The 14923-nt window shown below is 36.3% G+C and overlaps 2 protein-coding genes and 1 non-coding gene across 4 annotated transcripts; 2 read left to right on the top strand and 1 right to left on the bottom strand.

Moving 5' to 3' along the window:
* Positions 1 to 3375: 3375 nt before the first annotated feature.
* TRNAG-CCC lies at positions 3376 to 3446 on the bottom strand. The gene has a single exon. It is a non-coding gene; the product is annotated as a tRNA-Gly (tRNA).
* Positions 3447 to 3540: 94 nt separating this feature from the next.
* LOC117627991 lies at positions 3541 to 8186 on the top strand. The gene is made up of 9 exons (XM_034360324.1): positions 3541 to 3692; positions 3855 to 3949; positions 4123 to 4191; positions 4339 to 4368; positions 4581 to 4613; positions 5898 to 5968; positions 6552 to 6633; positions 7650 to 7742; positions 7834 to 8186. The coding sequence occupies exons 2-9, from the start codon at positions 3872 to 3874 to the stop codon at positions 7891 to 7893; spliced, it is 516 nt and encodes a 171-aa protein (XP_034216215.1). The 5' UTR covers positions 3541 to 3692; positions 3855 to 3871; the 3' UTR covers positions 7894 to 8186.
* Positions 8187 to 9472: 1286 nt separating this feature from the next.
* On the top strand, positions 9473 to 13512 carry LOC117628858 (pre-mRNA-splicing factor SYF1-like). 2 transcript variants are annotated; one of them, XM_034361400.1, is made up of 2 exons: positions 9473 to 12846; positions 13120 to 13512. In XM_034361400.1, exon 1 carries the CDS (start codon positions 9529 to 9531, stop codon positions 12292 to 12294), a length of 2766 nt encoding a protein of 921 aa, XP_034217291.1. In that variant the 5' UTR covers positions 9473 to 9528; the 3' UTR covers positions 12295 to 12846; positions 13120 to 13512. The 2 variants fall into 2 exon arrangements, with proteins under 2 accessions (XP_034217291.1, XP_034217290.1); XM_034361399.1 differs by having other exon boundaries at positions 9473 to 12948; positions 13130 to 13512.
* The last annotated feature ends 1411 nt before the right edge of the window (positions 13513 to 14923 follow it).

Here is a 14923-nt window from a genome sequence, read left to right as displayed (position 1 = left end):
ATTCTTTACAAGCTTAATGAAGAACTTGAGAGTCTAGGTGTTGCTTTGGGCATAGAGATTTGGAACCCCCAATCTGCATCCTTTAATTTAACTTTTAATTAAGTCAAAATCCATGATTTGAGGAAATTAACTTATGATTTAGGAATATGATTTATTTTATTCCTTTTTGTCATATGATTTAATTTGATTGATGGATCTCTTAGATGTTGGCATGTGTGATCTCCAACGTCCATCTTCGTCTTGATGAGCATGTGCCACATGTATTTGTGTGGAACCCACTACTGTTCCAACTAGCTTTGACTAGTTAAATTTTGAATTTTGACTGATGAAATTTTGGTTTCTACACCTGCATTCTATTTAACAATGTGAATTATGGCTGTGGGAACACATATTTCAGATGGGTGACACGCAGTGGCGGATCCAGGATTGTTACTCTATGGGGTCATAGCGTTAAAGTTCCGATTTTCTTTTTAAGGTGAAACAATGCAAAAATAAAAAACAAAAAACACACCGAACTTATTCCAATTAATAAAAACATCATTCAATAAATCAAGCTGATATATGTATTATGATAACAAAATACCTTGAATATTACCAAAAAAAAAAGGGAACACAGTGGGTGTTGAACCATTGACCTTACAGTACTTTTCAATTCACAGACCATTGTGGTATATGATATCTTTATGTTATTGATGTATAATTTTAATATTTATAGGTGTAACCAATAGAATTAAAAAATATTTTAAAAACCTTAACAAAATATCTTCCTTTTTATTAAAATTTGTGTCGGCTTCTTCCTACCCTTCTCTCTTTTCTTCTCCCTATGGATTTCTTCTTCCTTCCTCTCTCTCTCTCTCTCTCTCTCTCTCTCTCTCTCTCTCTTTCTTCTTCCTCCCTATTTCTTCTCCCTAGCAGCTTGCATCTTCTTCTCCATGGGGTCGCCTCTTATGGCTGCCAAGAGAAACCAAGGACCTCCAAGCCATTTCCAGGGCTGCCATGGTATCGTCTGACCCCATTGACCCCATGCTGGATCCGCCATTGGTGGCAGGTGCAAAAGAAATATTCCTTAGGTCAACTGATTACCCTAATTAAATCCTATTTAATTAGGGAACTCCTTGATTAATTACAATCTCCTATTTATGTGTAAGAATAATCCTAACCAAATATGGATTATTCTTCAAACCCTAGCCTACAAGGAGTTTATAAATACATGGCTACACAACACACAAGAGGTAATTCTAAAACCCTAGCCAAAGCTCTCTTTCTCTCACGCCACTCTTGGCTCTCTCTCTCTCTCCCTCACGACTCTAGCCACCAGGCTCTCCCTATGAGAGAAGACCTCCATCATTTATGTTATCTCAGTATCTTTCTCAAGAACATTTAACTAACCTAGGCATCGGAGGCCCTTTGGCCAACACCCTCTGGGTGTGGTCTATTAACTCCAACCTTTTTTGTAGGGATCGAGGAAGAAGAAACAAAAGGAAGCTTGAAGGGCGAAGAATCTACACACGAATATTCCCTGTGCGGAAATTTGCTCAAACAATGGTGTATCATTTAAACATTATAATATTACATTGGGAATGGAGCTTAGTACTATTACGTTTTAATTTGAAAGTCCAAATCCAGTTAGTGAAACAACTTGGGGGCCAAATTGGGGCGTGACATTCAATAAAATTCCTCAAAAGATACCAAAGGTGTGTTTGAATGATGAAAAGTACTAAGGAATTTATAAATGATGGAATTTAAAATGATGTAAATTAATATTCTAGAATTTATAAATTTTCTTATTTGGCTAATGGATTTAAACATGAAATTTAATATTTTAAAACTTTCACTCTCTTGGAATTTTAGAAATAAAATTTTTTTAGATAGAATTTAATGTTGGAATTCATGATCTCCAAATTTCAATTTTTTTTTCATGTAGAATTTCTAACTTTCAATGTTTTTTTTAAAATCCAAACACGGGAATTGTTGTATGTCAAATTTAGAAGTTCTGACTTTTGTCCAAATCCCAAGTTTATTTCCCCATCCAAATGCATTATAAAATAAAAAGAATAATATGGAAAATAAATGAAAAGAAGATTATGAATCCAATACAAAAACACACAAGAAGAAGATAAACAAGAAAATCGAGATAATCTTTCCTTTGTATGAAGTCTCCTTTTAGCAATTACCAAGTAAAGATTTTAATTTTAGGATGTAATTTTATGGTCAGTTTGATAACCATTTCAATTTTAGCTTTTATTTTTCATTTTTTGTGCTAGAGTATAGAGGAAAAAGAGGGAGAATGGAAGTGAGAATAAGAGTGGAGATGAGATTGAGAGTGAAGACGAGATGAGAGGATGGGAGGGATGAGTAACAAAAGCCTAAACAAAAACTAAAATTGAAATGATTATCAAAAGTGCCCATTCTCATGCTTTATTTGGGATTTGATACCACCACAATTTTTACGTAGCAATTTTGGTAGCTTGTCCTTTGTATGATTCAACCAACATCTTTTGGTAGGAGTCATAACCTTGTGTATCACCATCCAAATCAACATGATCAACTTCATTAGTAGGAGTCATAACCTCAGTTGCATCTGCACCTGTTTCAGCGCCCTCTCTAGTGGCTCTATCTTTGCCACACAAATCTACTATATCATCCCAATTTTCTATAACTTTAAATCGAAAACCTCTAGTATCGTCATGAGACTGCCAAACAAATAATCAAAGTCAAATAAGAATCTTAAAAGCACTATTTAACAATTAAAAAAAAAAGCACGTGATAAATTTAAAATATATATATATATATTTTTACCTTCACATATCTTCCCAAACATGATCTTTATCTACACTTATTATCTTTTTTTGTTGAATCCCAACTGAATCCACTTTGACTTAATATATCACTCACTACTCTATATAACTTTTTCCATGACTTAACACGATTTCTAATATTATTAACACTTATCTAGAGATTAAATTGCACAGCTAATATATTTTCAGTAGTATTGCAAGCAACTGCCTTCCATCTACCATCTCCTTTGGTGACCTAAGCTGCGCTCCTCGCGAAGTATATTAGCTAATTCAAAGTGATAAAGCTAACGAAGCAACTACATAGCTGTACCATAAACACAAATCACACACCAATAACCATGGGCATAGAGTGTTTTGTTAAGATTAACAAAACCCACCCATAATGCCACAAAGATCACAAAACCCATTCAACACATTCATTAATTTAGTCAGAAATACCTAATTTTTTAGCTACTATCCAACATATCATTGGCGCTCCTGATTTTTAATCGAATTTCGAGTTATTTTCCCTTATCCAAACGGAGAGTAAGGTGTGGGATTTAAATCATAAAATTGAAAATTGCTAAAAGAGTTGAAATGCGCATCCAGGGAATCGAACCCTGGTCAGTACCGTGGGAGGGTACTATGATACCACTACACCAGATGCGCTTGTTCATTCAAGATTCACTTATTTCATTATATAGTACTTATTATTGACTTAGCCTCATATTTTTAGCATTTCTTATTATTCATTTCAAACCCCCAAAAATAGCTAGCATTCAAATTTCCCTCTCTTTCTAGTTTCCTTTTGTTTGTTCTCAAATTTCACTCACTATCTTTGGGAGTCTTCACGAGCCGGACCACGACATCTGCATCTACAAGAAGAAGATACCGTAGGCACTTCAATTTCTGCTGGTATACATTTCCCTCTTTATTTTTTTCAGATTTCACTTCAATTGGATTCTAGTGAACCCTAATTTCACGATGCACGGTTTACTTAGTTTTGAATGTTGTGTTGAATCACTCTGGTCTTGTGTGGATCTTAAATCTTTCTGTACTATATCTATAAAAAATCAGAATCTTTTGTGTCTGCGATGGGGACGAGGCATATGGAGATGAAGAAATCCTTCAAGTTCTGCATTCGTTCCCTGCTCACTCCCTGTTCTAAGCAGGTTTCTTTACTTACAATTTCATCTTCTTTAGAAATGGGTTTGCTCAATTGCCATTTCAAAGTCGAAAGATACCCATTTCATTGTGTCTGGAAATTTTATTTTATTCTTTCGAATTTATGCATTTCTTCCTCCAGATTCAATTGACTGACTTTTTTTTATGATGAACACAAAAGGAATTTTGCCAAGCATTTCCGAATTTTACAACTGCCGAGCAAGAGCGTCTTCATAGGATGTTTATTCAGGTACAGATAATGTCATTTAATAATCGATGTAGACATTTTGTTTATATCTCGGCACTTTGTAAGCAGAGATTTGGATAGAGGGTCTCTTTTTTGAGTTCAAATTCAGAACAAATGCTTATTTCATTGATATCCTATACAAATTTTCAGGTCATCACTTCTTTGCATGGAAATGTAGAGGTAATTCATTTCATACCACTTGCCAATATTAACAATGCATTTCTTCTCTTGATTTCTTAAATGTTCTTATCAAAGGATTTAATGATATGTTGAATGGTGGTGTGCATTTGGGGGTCTCATCAGGAGTATTTATTTGTGTATTTATATGTGATAATGTATTTTATAATGCTTTCAGCTGAATTCTGAAGAATTTGTCCTTTTTAATTTTACAGGATGAGTTTCAGTCAGTATGCCTTGAAACACAGGTATACATATCAATATTTTGTGATGACATTAATGCACAGTTATTCCATTTAACAACTTATGTAGATTCTTCTGTGTAATTAGCTTACAAGTTATTTCTGAAATTAGAGAGAGTGAGTTTGAAGTGAGGGAGGTCACTTTAATGCACGATGCATATTTTCTCGTGTAAATAGCCTTCTGGTTGTTATAAAAGAGTTCTAGTTGGGTCTGATAGTTGTTTTATTTGAGTCTTAATTTATACCTTAGTAATGAATTTCTTTTACATGGAGTTTGTGTTAATGTAATTGCAGCTTTATTGTAGAGTTACTTAACAAGAAATGTTCATTCCACTGGCTGACTTACTGCCACCAATTAATGCGATTTTAGCAAAGAAAATATGGTTATGCATTAGACGGTCGTTTAGTTAGACCTATTTTGGAAATGAATACATTAAGACATGCTTAGACACCTAGCTGACCCGTGATATTCTTGATATATTTATACAAAACCATTATGGATTAAAAAAAAAAAAGGAAAAAGATGATGAACTGGTTTTAGAGCAAGTCATTAAAATTCGGGCAAATTCTGATACCAGAAGGCACTGCAGATGAAAATTTTAGTAAAAAGAGGAATACCAAGGACTGAAAGGGTAGAAGTAGGATTTACCATGATTAAGAAAAACATGGGATAAGTTTTAGAATTTTATTAGTTTTCAAAGAAACATTTAGTAATTTGTGTCAACATGCATATGCTGGGCCCTTGTGTTGTGTAATTTGAAGCCTCGTGTATAAATAGGCTCATACCCATGTCCAGTGAAATGATGGCATTTTTTCGATCATTTATGTTTTTAAGTAATTTCCGAAAATGGAGTAATAGTTGATTCAATTAGAGGTTCCATGACGAGAGGGAACTAGTGGTGGCTAATGATGATTCCTAAGACCCAACTGATTCATGTTTTATGCAGGCAACAAGAAGTACCTCTGGTTCTTACTGATTTAGACATTATTACAATCCTAAAGGAATCACATGTCTAACAGATGGAATCTTCAGATGATTACTGCTGAGTGAAAACGATAGCATTTATGGCTGTATGATGTGCCTTGCATGCTTGTATACAGTTTACAAATAGAATTAATAAGCAAACTAACCCTGCTCTGATGTTTTTTTTTTCTTTTTTACCTAACTATTAGTTTAAGATCCTCTTGGTTCTAACTTCTAATATACATTATATATTATACATCATAGTTTTATTTATTCTTTGCATCCAATATATTTTCTTGTTATGTACAGTCTCTCTCTGCTTGCAGGTGGGAACTGCTCTTGATACTATTGAACAACTTGTGGAAGAACAAGCTCTGGATCGTTTGTTTTCAGATAAGTAAGTATTTTCTTGATTTCTTGACAAAATGAATATATGGCCTTTTAGTATTCCTTTCCCTGGACCAAAAAAAAAAAATATAAAAGAAAAAGAAACTGAGTGTTGGTTGACTGTTAAAATTGCCAAGATTCATAACTCATCCTAAATGTAATGCAACACATGCCATCATGTTTCAATAGAATGGTAAGTACAAGATACATATGTTCATGCAGAACATATGAATGCAAGGGGGAAGACAAGAGTGTATAATAAAGGCCCCTTTGTTTAGGCTAGTGTTCATTTGCTTTGGTAACTAATGAAGCTTGCAAGAGTGTATAATAAAGGCCCTTGTGTTTACTTCCATTGTTGAAGTTGTAGAGGTTCTGTACATACATCCCCCCACCTCCCCAATTGCCCCCAGTACTCTAACAGTGCATGAAAACCGTCCAAGAGGTGGTCTTATCCACTTTTGTTTTGGTACTATGGCAGACAGGGACCCTTATCTTGATAGTATCCATCTTAATCTATATAGTTACATTTCATATTATCTCTTACAGTGCCTATTAGTGTAAACTTCATTGTTTAAACATGTGTATTCATGCAGGACTAATGTAATGGATGTTGCTCATGATCTGTCCACAATGAAGAAGGATCAAATCCAGTACTTGACAAAGATGCTGGAAACGGTAGATATATTCAAACTTAAACTCCAATTAAAAGCTGCTTGTTAGAGATGATATCATCTAGTTTTTAGGGAATTGTCCAACATTTATACACACACTGAGTATATATATTGTGTTCTAGAATTCAAGAGTACTAGGGTCTCACATCTATCTGGTTCATTGAGATCAATTGGAGTTCCACTGGGCATATCAGCCGACACAGACTAAAACCCCAAATCCTATAAAGGCGAGATTAAATCCCAGGTAATAGGATATGCCCTGTGGAACAGTTACCAAGCACTTTTACTAGTCAAGGGTTTTCACCCTATCATTTGTGCATAAAACAAGTATGTAGCTGGGATACGCATGGAAGGAATTCTTACTGGGAAAAAGTGTTCTGGTAAGTTGATAAACAATATGTACTGGGTACTCAAAGCTGTGGGCGGTCTGAAATTAAAAAGGAGCCAGCCAATACAAGGTCGACCCTTTTAAGCTTTATTTTTTCAATGATATTAGTCTAAGATGTGAAATTGTTTACACGAGTGTATGCATACATATCCTCAGATGATGTAGTACTTGGCCACTTAGGTCAAAGATGCTGTTACATTGATACCTGTGTTGTATTTCCCCTAACTTTCTGACATTGTTAACTTCTGCAGTTAGACCATCCTTAAAGGTCTGTCAATTAGTGCATGGGTTTTTAATTGAAGAGCATTGATTCACTGATGTTTTCCCCTTAGCTTGTAGTATGGTAACTTTTCCTATTTTCTACTCGTTTGGCTGTCCAGAAACTTTTGATGGGGTTGATGGTTAATCAAATTTGAACCTCTCTCTCTCTCTCTCACAACTGCGCACACACATCTGGTTTCTTGTTGATGTGAAATCTTCTCCAGACAAATTCCTTCACTTCCAAAACATGCATTATCTCATTGAATTTATTCTCTCACATTTTAAAAGGAACGTTTATTTAATTGTAACATAATACGAGTGTTTGCTTCTTCTTATTTTTCTTTTTTAATTTTTTTCCTCCCCAAATGTAGGCTGAAGAACAGAATCAGTGTCTTCGGGATCGTGTAGAGCTTTTAAAGAAAGAAAGGCTAGATGTGTCGGGCATGGCAAATGCTGTTGAGCGGGTACACTTTATTTCTTCATCATCTCTTTTTGCCAACCTCCACCCTCAATAACAATCTTGCAGCTGTTTGAATGGTATAAAATATTTTGCAGTTGAGAAGTGGGAGTGTAATGTATGGAATGTACAACAGCAACAGCCTCCATAATCCATGATCCAAGACAGCAGTTAGTGTATTGAGGTAAATTCCTCCGGTGGATTAAGCCTATTGATTCCATGTGTTTTTGGCTTGAGGATTGAATCTTCATTTGGCTTGTACTCGTCGTGTAATCAGAATCCTCAGGTGCTACTTGTAATGTAGGTCTCAAGTGTGTGTATAGAAGCGATTGTAGCTCTCAAAGTTTTTTGAAATTGGATCAATGTTTTCTGTGCTTTTTCTGCAAAATGAATTGCTGTTAAATATGCCCTACTGTTTTTTATGGTATTGTTATAGTAACTATTTCCACAAGATGGCTCTAAGATTTGGGTGATTGACATACCATCTGACTGTTTTTTTTACATAGTTATACTAGTTGCGATCAATTGTAATCGATCTTGCCTGGTCCTAAAGAAAACATGCCTTTTGGGATGCCTGCAAGCATTCTGGGAACCTTAATCAAACCAAAGCCTTCTGCATCTCTAAGCAATGTTCATAAATAGAGCAAAATATGAAAAAATGAACAAGGGAAAAAGGGGAAAAAGAAGAAGAGGTAATTAGAAACAATTGAACTAAATTCTAATATTTTCTGGAGGTTTTAAATGGTAGAGAGCATATATATTATATACCACCAGGCTCCCTTTCCCTTCCTAACTCATTAGTAACCAAAAGAAAAATAAATAAATAAACCTAATATCCTTTCTACCTATTAGGAGATAGGCAATGGCAACTCTAATTTTCACTCTGCACTTTTGAATGTGGATTGGTTTTTAAATCTACTATTTGCCCATGACTGACTTTGAGCTCAGAAAAAGAGGCCCGGTTCATGCAACATTCCTCTCATACATTTGAAAATGACTGCCGAAGGAAAACTAGTTTATGTTTTATGTACATGAATTCACCATTCTCCCAACCAAAAAGACTAAACAGAATAAACCAATAGTTGACATCAATCATGATTGAGACTTGGTCACCTTAGTTTTTTCCCTGTCCTTTAGGATCATTATATTTTAAATTTCTTAAAAAAATAAAAATTAGAAGCATCTTTAAGCATCCGATAAAATTAGAACGATACAAACAAATAATTTATTCTGGTAGCAAAAACAAAACTTGTCTGCTAGTACCTAGTTGATTGCCTGGATGAGATTTGTCCATTTGATACCCTATGGTGAAAATTAGGCTCTATATAGTTGAAATCATATCTTTCAAATTAGTAGAGAAAACAAATGCAGCCTCAAGAGCTATGCTCATGTCTGGGTTAATGTACAAGTTTCACATTAGTTCAAATTTATTTTTTAAAATTACATATATAAGTATTTCAAATTGACTAAAAATACCACTTATTTGAATAAATAAATTCACATCCTAACTTGCTTATTCCGGGCCTCTTAATTACTTACAAGTGCAACATATATTTTCCAATTAGGACGAGTCTTACAGATAAATTGAGCATTAAGAATATCTATGCACCAACTTGAAAAGAGAGTTTGGTGTGAGTTGACTTTTCTTTCCCAAATGGACTATAATTTATCCATCTACTTTTAATTTCCTACTATGAATAGAATTAGAAATTATATTATGACTTGGCTTAGGAGGAGTGTATTATATATATGGCCTCCGAATACATAGAAAATTCCCGATTATTCAACTTCATATGTCGATCTCTCAAGAGCTTTACCCATCCCTAGACGACCTTCTTTACGAAGAAGAGCTTCTCCGAAAACCCTTTAGCCTGAAGGTATGGTGGCGTTACCTAATCGCTCGATCCGAATCTCCATTCAAGAAGCGTTTTATAATCTACGAGCGAGCACTCAAGGCCCTTCCTGGGAGCTACAAGCTTTGGTCCGCTTACCTTCACGAACGCTTCGAGCTCGTTCGCAATTTACCCATCACTCACTTCCAGTATGAAACCCTTAACAACACTTTTGAAAGAGCCCTGGTTACTATGCACAAAATGCCCAAAATTTGGATTCTGTACTTGCAAAGTTTGACGGAGCAGAAGTTGTTCACTCGGACTCGCCGGACCTTCGACAGAGCGCTGTGTGCTCTTCCAGTGACGCAGCACGACGGCATTTGGGACCCGTACCTGGAGTTCGTGAGCCGAAAGGGTATTCCAATTGAGACCTCGCTTCGGCTTTATCGCAGGTATTTGAAATATGACCCTACCCATATTGAAAAATTCATTGAGTTCTTGATAAATTCTAGTCTTTGGCAAGAGGCCGCCGAGAGGCTGGCTTCAGTGTTGAATGATGACCAGTTCTATTCGATAAAGGGGAAAACGAAACATAGGCTGTGGTTGGAATTGTGTGATTTGCTTGCTAAGCACGCTAAGGAGGTGTCAGGCCTCAATGTAGATGCTATTATTAGAGGTGGGATTAGGAAATTTACAGACGAGGTGGGACAGTTGTGGACCTCACTTGCTGACTATTACATTAGGAGGAATTTGCACGAGAAAGCTAGGGATATATTTGAGGAGGGTATGACTACTGTGGTAACGGTAAGAGATTTTAGCGTAATTTTTGATTCGTATGTTGGGTTTGAAGATAGCATGCTTATCCATAAGATGGAGACTGCGGATTTGAGTGATGAAGAGGAGGAAGAAGAAAATGGGGTAGAAGAGGATGGAAATGAGGAGGAAGTTGATCTTCGATTGGATGTTAACTTGTCTGTGGCTGAGCTTGAGAAGGAAATGCTTAATGGGTTTTGGTTACATGATGATAAGGATGTAGATTTGAGGTTGGCTCGATTGGAGCATCTTATGGATAGAAGTCCTATACTGGCTAATAGTGGCTTTTTACGACAAAATCCCCATAATGTAGAGCAGTGGCACCAAAGAGTGAAGCTCTTTGAGGGCAATCCCACAAAGCAGATACTTACTTACACAGAGGCTGTGAGGACAGTTGATCCAATGAAAGCAGTGGGAAAGCCTCATACGTTGTGGGTTGCGTTTGCCAAGTTGTACGAGAATCACAAAGATATTGCAAATGCAAGAGTGATTTTTGATAAAGCAGTTCAGGTGAACTACAAGACAGTGGATAATTTGGCTATTCTTTGGTGTGAGTGGGCAGAAATGGAATTGAGGCATAAGAATTTTAAAGGAGCACTGGAACTAATGAGGCTGGCCACCGCAGAGCCATCTGTTGAGGTGAAACGCAGAGTGGCGGCTGACGGGAACCAACCGGTTCAGATGAAGCTGCAAAATTCCTTGAGAATGTGGACTTTTTACGTGGATTTAGAGGAGAGCCTTGGTAAATTGGAGTCCACCTGGGCTGTTTATGAGAGGATAATGGATTTGAAGATAGCCACACCACAAATCATAATCAATTATGCATTGCTTCTGGAGAAGCATAAATACTTTGAAGATGCGTTCAAGGTGTATGAAAAAGGTACCAAAATATTTAAGTACCCACATGTCAAAGACATATGGGTTACATATCTCTCTAAATTTGTAAAGAGATATGGGAAGAAAGAACTGGAACGTGCAAGACAGCTATTTGAGGATGCTGTTCAAGCAGCGCCTGCTGATGCAAAGAAACCTTTGTATCTTCAATTTGCAAATCTGGAGGAGGATTATGGTCTAGCAAAGCACGCTATGAAGATATATGATGAAGCAACTAAGGCTGTTCCAAACCATGAGAAATTGAGCATGTATGAAATGTACATTGCCCGTGCTGCAGGGATATTTGGCATCCCCAAAACAAGGGAAATATATGAGCAAGCAATAAAATCCGGTCTTCCAGACAAAGATGTGAAGACAATGTGTTTGAAGTATGCTGAGCTTGAGAAGAGCTTGGGAGAAATTGATCGTGCTCGGGGAGTATATATATTTGCATCACAGTTTTCGGATCCACGATCTGATGTAGATTTCTGGAACAAATGGCATGAGTTTGAGGTGCAACATGGAAATGAAGATACCTTCCGAGAGATGCTTCAAATTAAGCGAAGTGTTTCTGCAAGCTATAGCCAGACACACTTTATTCTACCCAAGTATATGATGCAAAAGGATCAGAGGTTGAACATTGACGAGGCAAAACACAAGTTGAAACAGGCTGGAGTCCCTGAAGATGAAATGGCTGCTTTAGAGAGGCAGTTGGCACCTGTGGCTAAAGACACTACCACCAAAGATAGTAACAGAAAAGTGGGCTTTGTGAGTGCTGGAGTAGAATCACAGATGGACAAAGAGATCAAAGTTACTGCAATTCATGAAGAAATTAAGCTACTGGAAGAAAGTGATTCAGAAGATGATGAAATGGTTGAAATTGCACTAAAGGAGGTCCCATCTGCTGTTTTTGGAGAGTTGGCTAACAAGAGAAAGGAGGCTGAAAAAGATGAGGGTGGAGATGTTGCTGCTGCGACCAAGGATGGTGACACCCACCTTGGCGCCCTTGAGAGAATAAAGAGGCTAAAACGAGGCGGTTGATTTAAGAACATTTTTATGCATATGTTCACTAACTCCAGGTTGCATAATATATTATATTAGAAGTGTTTAAAAAAAATTAATTAATTTCAACGATTTGCACACAATTTGTACCAAAGATATCTTAGAAAATCTTAGATAAAAAGTCCTGCTTTCTGTAAGAAAATCTTAGAAACTTCAGAAGCTCTCAAGCAGTACAATGTTACTACAAAGTGTGAATGATACAAGACCATTGTAAAGGTAAATATGAATACGAGTTATTAAATTTTTTGGTTTTGATAACAAATTAGCAATGAATTTCCATGTAGTGAGGCATTTTACTATGTCCATAACTATGACCAATTATCCAGGTCTACAGTGAAGGTTAGATGTGTAGAACTTTTAAAGAAAGAAAGGCTAGATGTGTCAGGCGTTTTACTATGTCCATAACAATCTTGCAGCTGTTTAAATGGTATAAAATCTTTTGCGGTTGAGGAGTGTGAGTGTAAGGTATGGAATGTACAACAGCAATGGCCTCCATAATCCATGATCCATGACAGCGGTTAGTATATTGAGGTAAATTCCTCTGGTGGGTTAAGCCTATTGATTCCATGTGTTTTTGGCTTGAGGATTGAATCTTCATTTGGGTTTTACTCGTCGCGTAATCAGAATCCTCAGGTGCTACTTGTAATATAGGTCTCAAGTATGTGTATAGAGGCTATTGTAGCTCTCAAGGTTTTGAAATTGGATCAATATTTTCTGTTCTTTTTCTGCAAAATAAATTGCTGTTAAATATGCCCTATTGTTTTTATGTTAGTGTTAGTAATTATTTTGAAATGTCTGCATAAGAGTGTTTCAGGACATATTTACAAGACCTAGATGAAGCTCCTGTCAAACGAACTTAAAAGTCTTGGCTACCTTATCTGCTAAGCGAGAAACAAGTCTATCTGCATCCCTCACTAACTCATCTCTAGCACTGCGTTCTGGATCATCGGTCGACTGTACCAGCTCATGACACACAACTTTCATTCCTTGAACTGACTGGAACACAGGCATATTTGCTCAGAGCATGTTCTTCAATGGAAAGAAATTACAAAGTAGAAAGAAAGATGCAAACACCGAACACCCCACAAACAGATCAAGTGAAAGTTGGCAACGTTGAAATGTGCCCACAAGCAACCAAATTAAGATAGAACAATGTTGCCAACGGGGTCTAGCCCAATAAAAAAGGGCTTTGACTTACATATCAGAGCTTGTGTGTGTGTGTGTGAAATCTCTATTTCTGTAGTTTAGACTATTGCATGTACTAAAAAAAATGAAAAAAAGATGGAACAACATTTACCACAGCATACGTCCCTTTGATTATAAGAAATAAATTGTTACCACATCCAAAAATAACAACTAAACAAGCTAGGTTCAACTAGAATAAGATGGCTTACCATCTTACAATGTTTTTTTGTTTTTGTTTTAGAGTTAATACTGGTGTACAATTTTACTCGATCTTGCCTGGTCCTGAAGCAAATATGCCTTTTGGGCTGTCTGCAAGCATTCTCAAGACCTTATCCAAGCCCAAGCCTTGTGCATCTCTAAGCAATGTGCACAAATAGAGCAAAATATATCAAATGAACGAGGAAGAAAAAGGGAAAAAGGGGTCATTTGGAAACTATTTGATTAAATTCTAATGCTTAATGGGGGTTTAGTTCAAATGGTGGAGAGCATATATAACACCAGGCTCCCTTTCCCTTCCTACCTCCTCAGTAACCAGAAGTACAAAAAGAAACAAGGGAGATTAAAAAAAAAAACCTATATCCTATACGTATTACACCCTAGAGGCTGAACCCAAGACCTTAATTGCAAGGGTAACTGATCTTAATCGCTTGAGTCCTTTGCAGAGAACTAAATATTTTAGAAGCTCTACTTTTTTTTCTTACTCAAAAAAGAAAAAAAGAAAAAAAACAAATCCACTATGGCCTGGAAAGGCATTCTTGATCATTGGGTAGGGCACTAGGCAATGTCAACTGTATTATTTTTTGGACTTTAACTAGGTATTGCCTTACCCTCTTGCAGGTTTGCTATCAGAACAATTTTTGAATGCGGATTGGTTTTTTAATGTAGTATGTGCCCATAACTGACTTTGAGCTCAGAAAAAGAGGCCAAGTTCATGCAATATTCCTCTCAAACATTTTAAAATGAGTATGCCAAAGGAAAACCAGTTTACGTTTTCTGTACATGCATTCTTCATTCTCCCAACTAAAAAGACTAAACAACTATAAATCAATAGTTGGCATCAATCATGATTGAGAGTAGGTGACCTTTGTTTTTCCCCTGTCCTCTAGGATCATTATTTTGAAATTTTTTTACAAAAAATAAAAATAAAAGCATTTTTAAATATCCGATAAAATTAAAACGATACAAATAAAATAAGTTACTTTAAAGATGTTGGTAGCAAAACAAAAATTGTCTGCTAGTACCTCACTGTCGTAGATTTAGGAGGTTTAGGAGGTTTCATTTAATTGTCTATTCATTTAATTTCTCTGAAGTAGATTTAGGAGGTTTCATTCTCTCCTTGTCTCCATCCTATTCGTCGGATTCGGAATCGCCTATATTCAATGAATGCTCATTTCCACAATTCCCACTTTCCTCACTCCAAAAT

The sequence above is a fragment of the Prunus dulcis genome, chromosome 5 (genome assembly GCF_902201215.1).
Source record: "Prunus dulcis chromosome 5, ALMONDv2, whole genome shotgun sequence".
In the NCBI taxonomy this organism is placed as follows: domain Eukaryota; kingdom Viridiplantae; phylum Streptophyta; class Magnoliopsida; order Rosales; family Rosaceae; genus Prunus; species Prunus dulcis.
The sequence above is the reverse complement of the archived record's forward strand: the minus strand, read 5'-3'. Positions and strand labels throughout refer to the sequence as shown.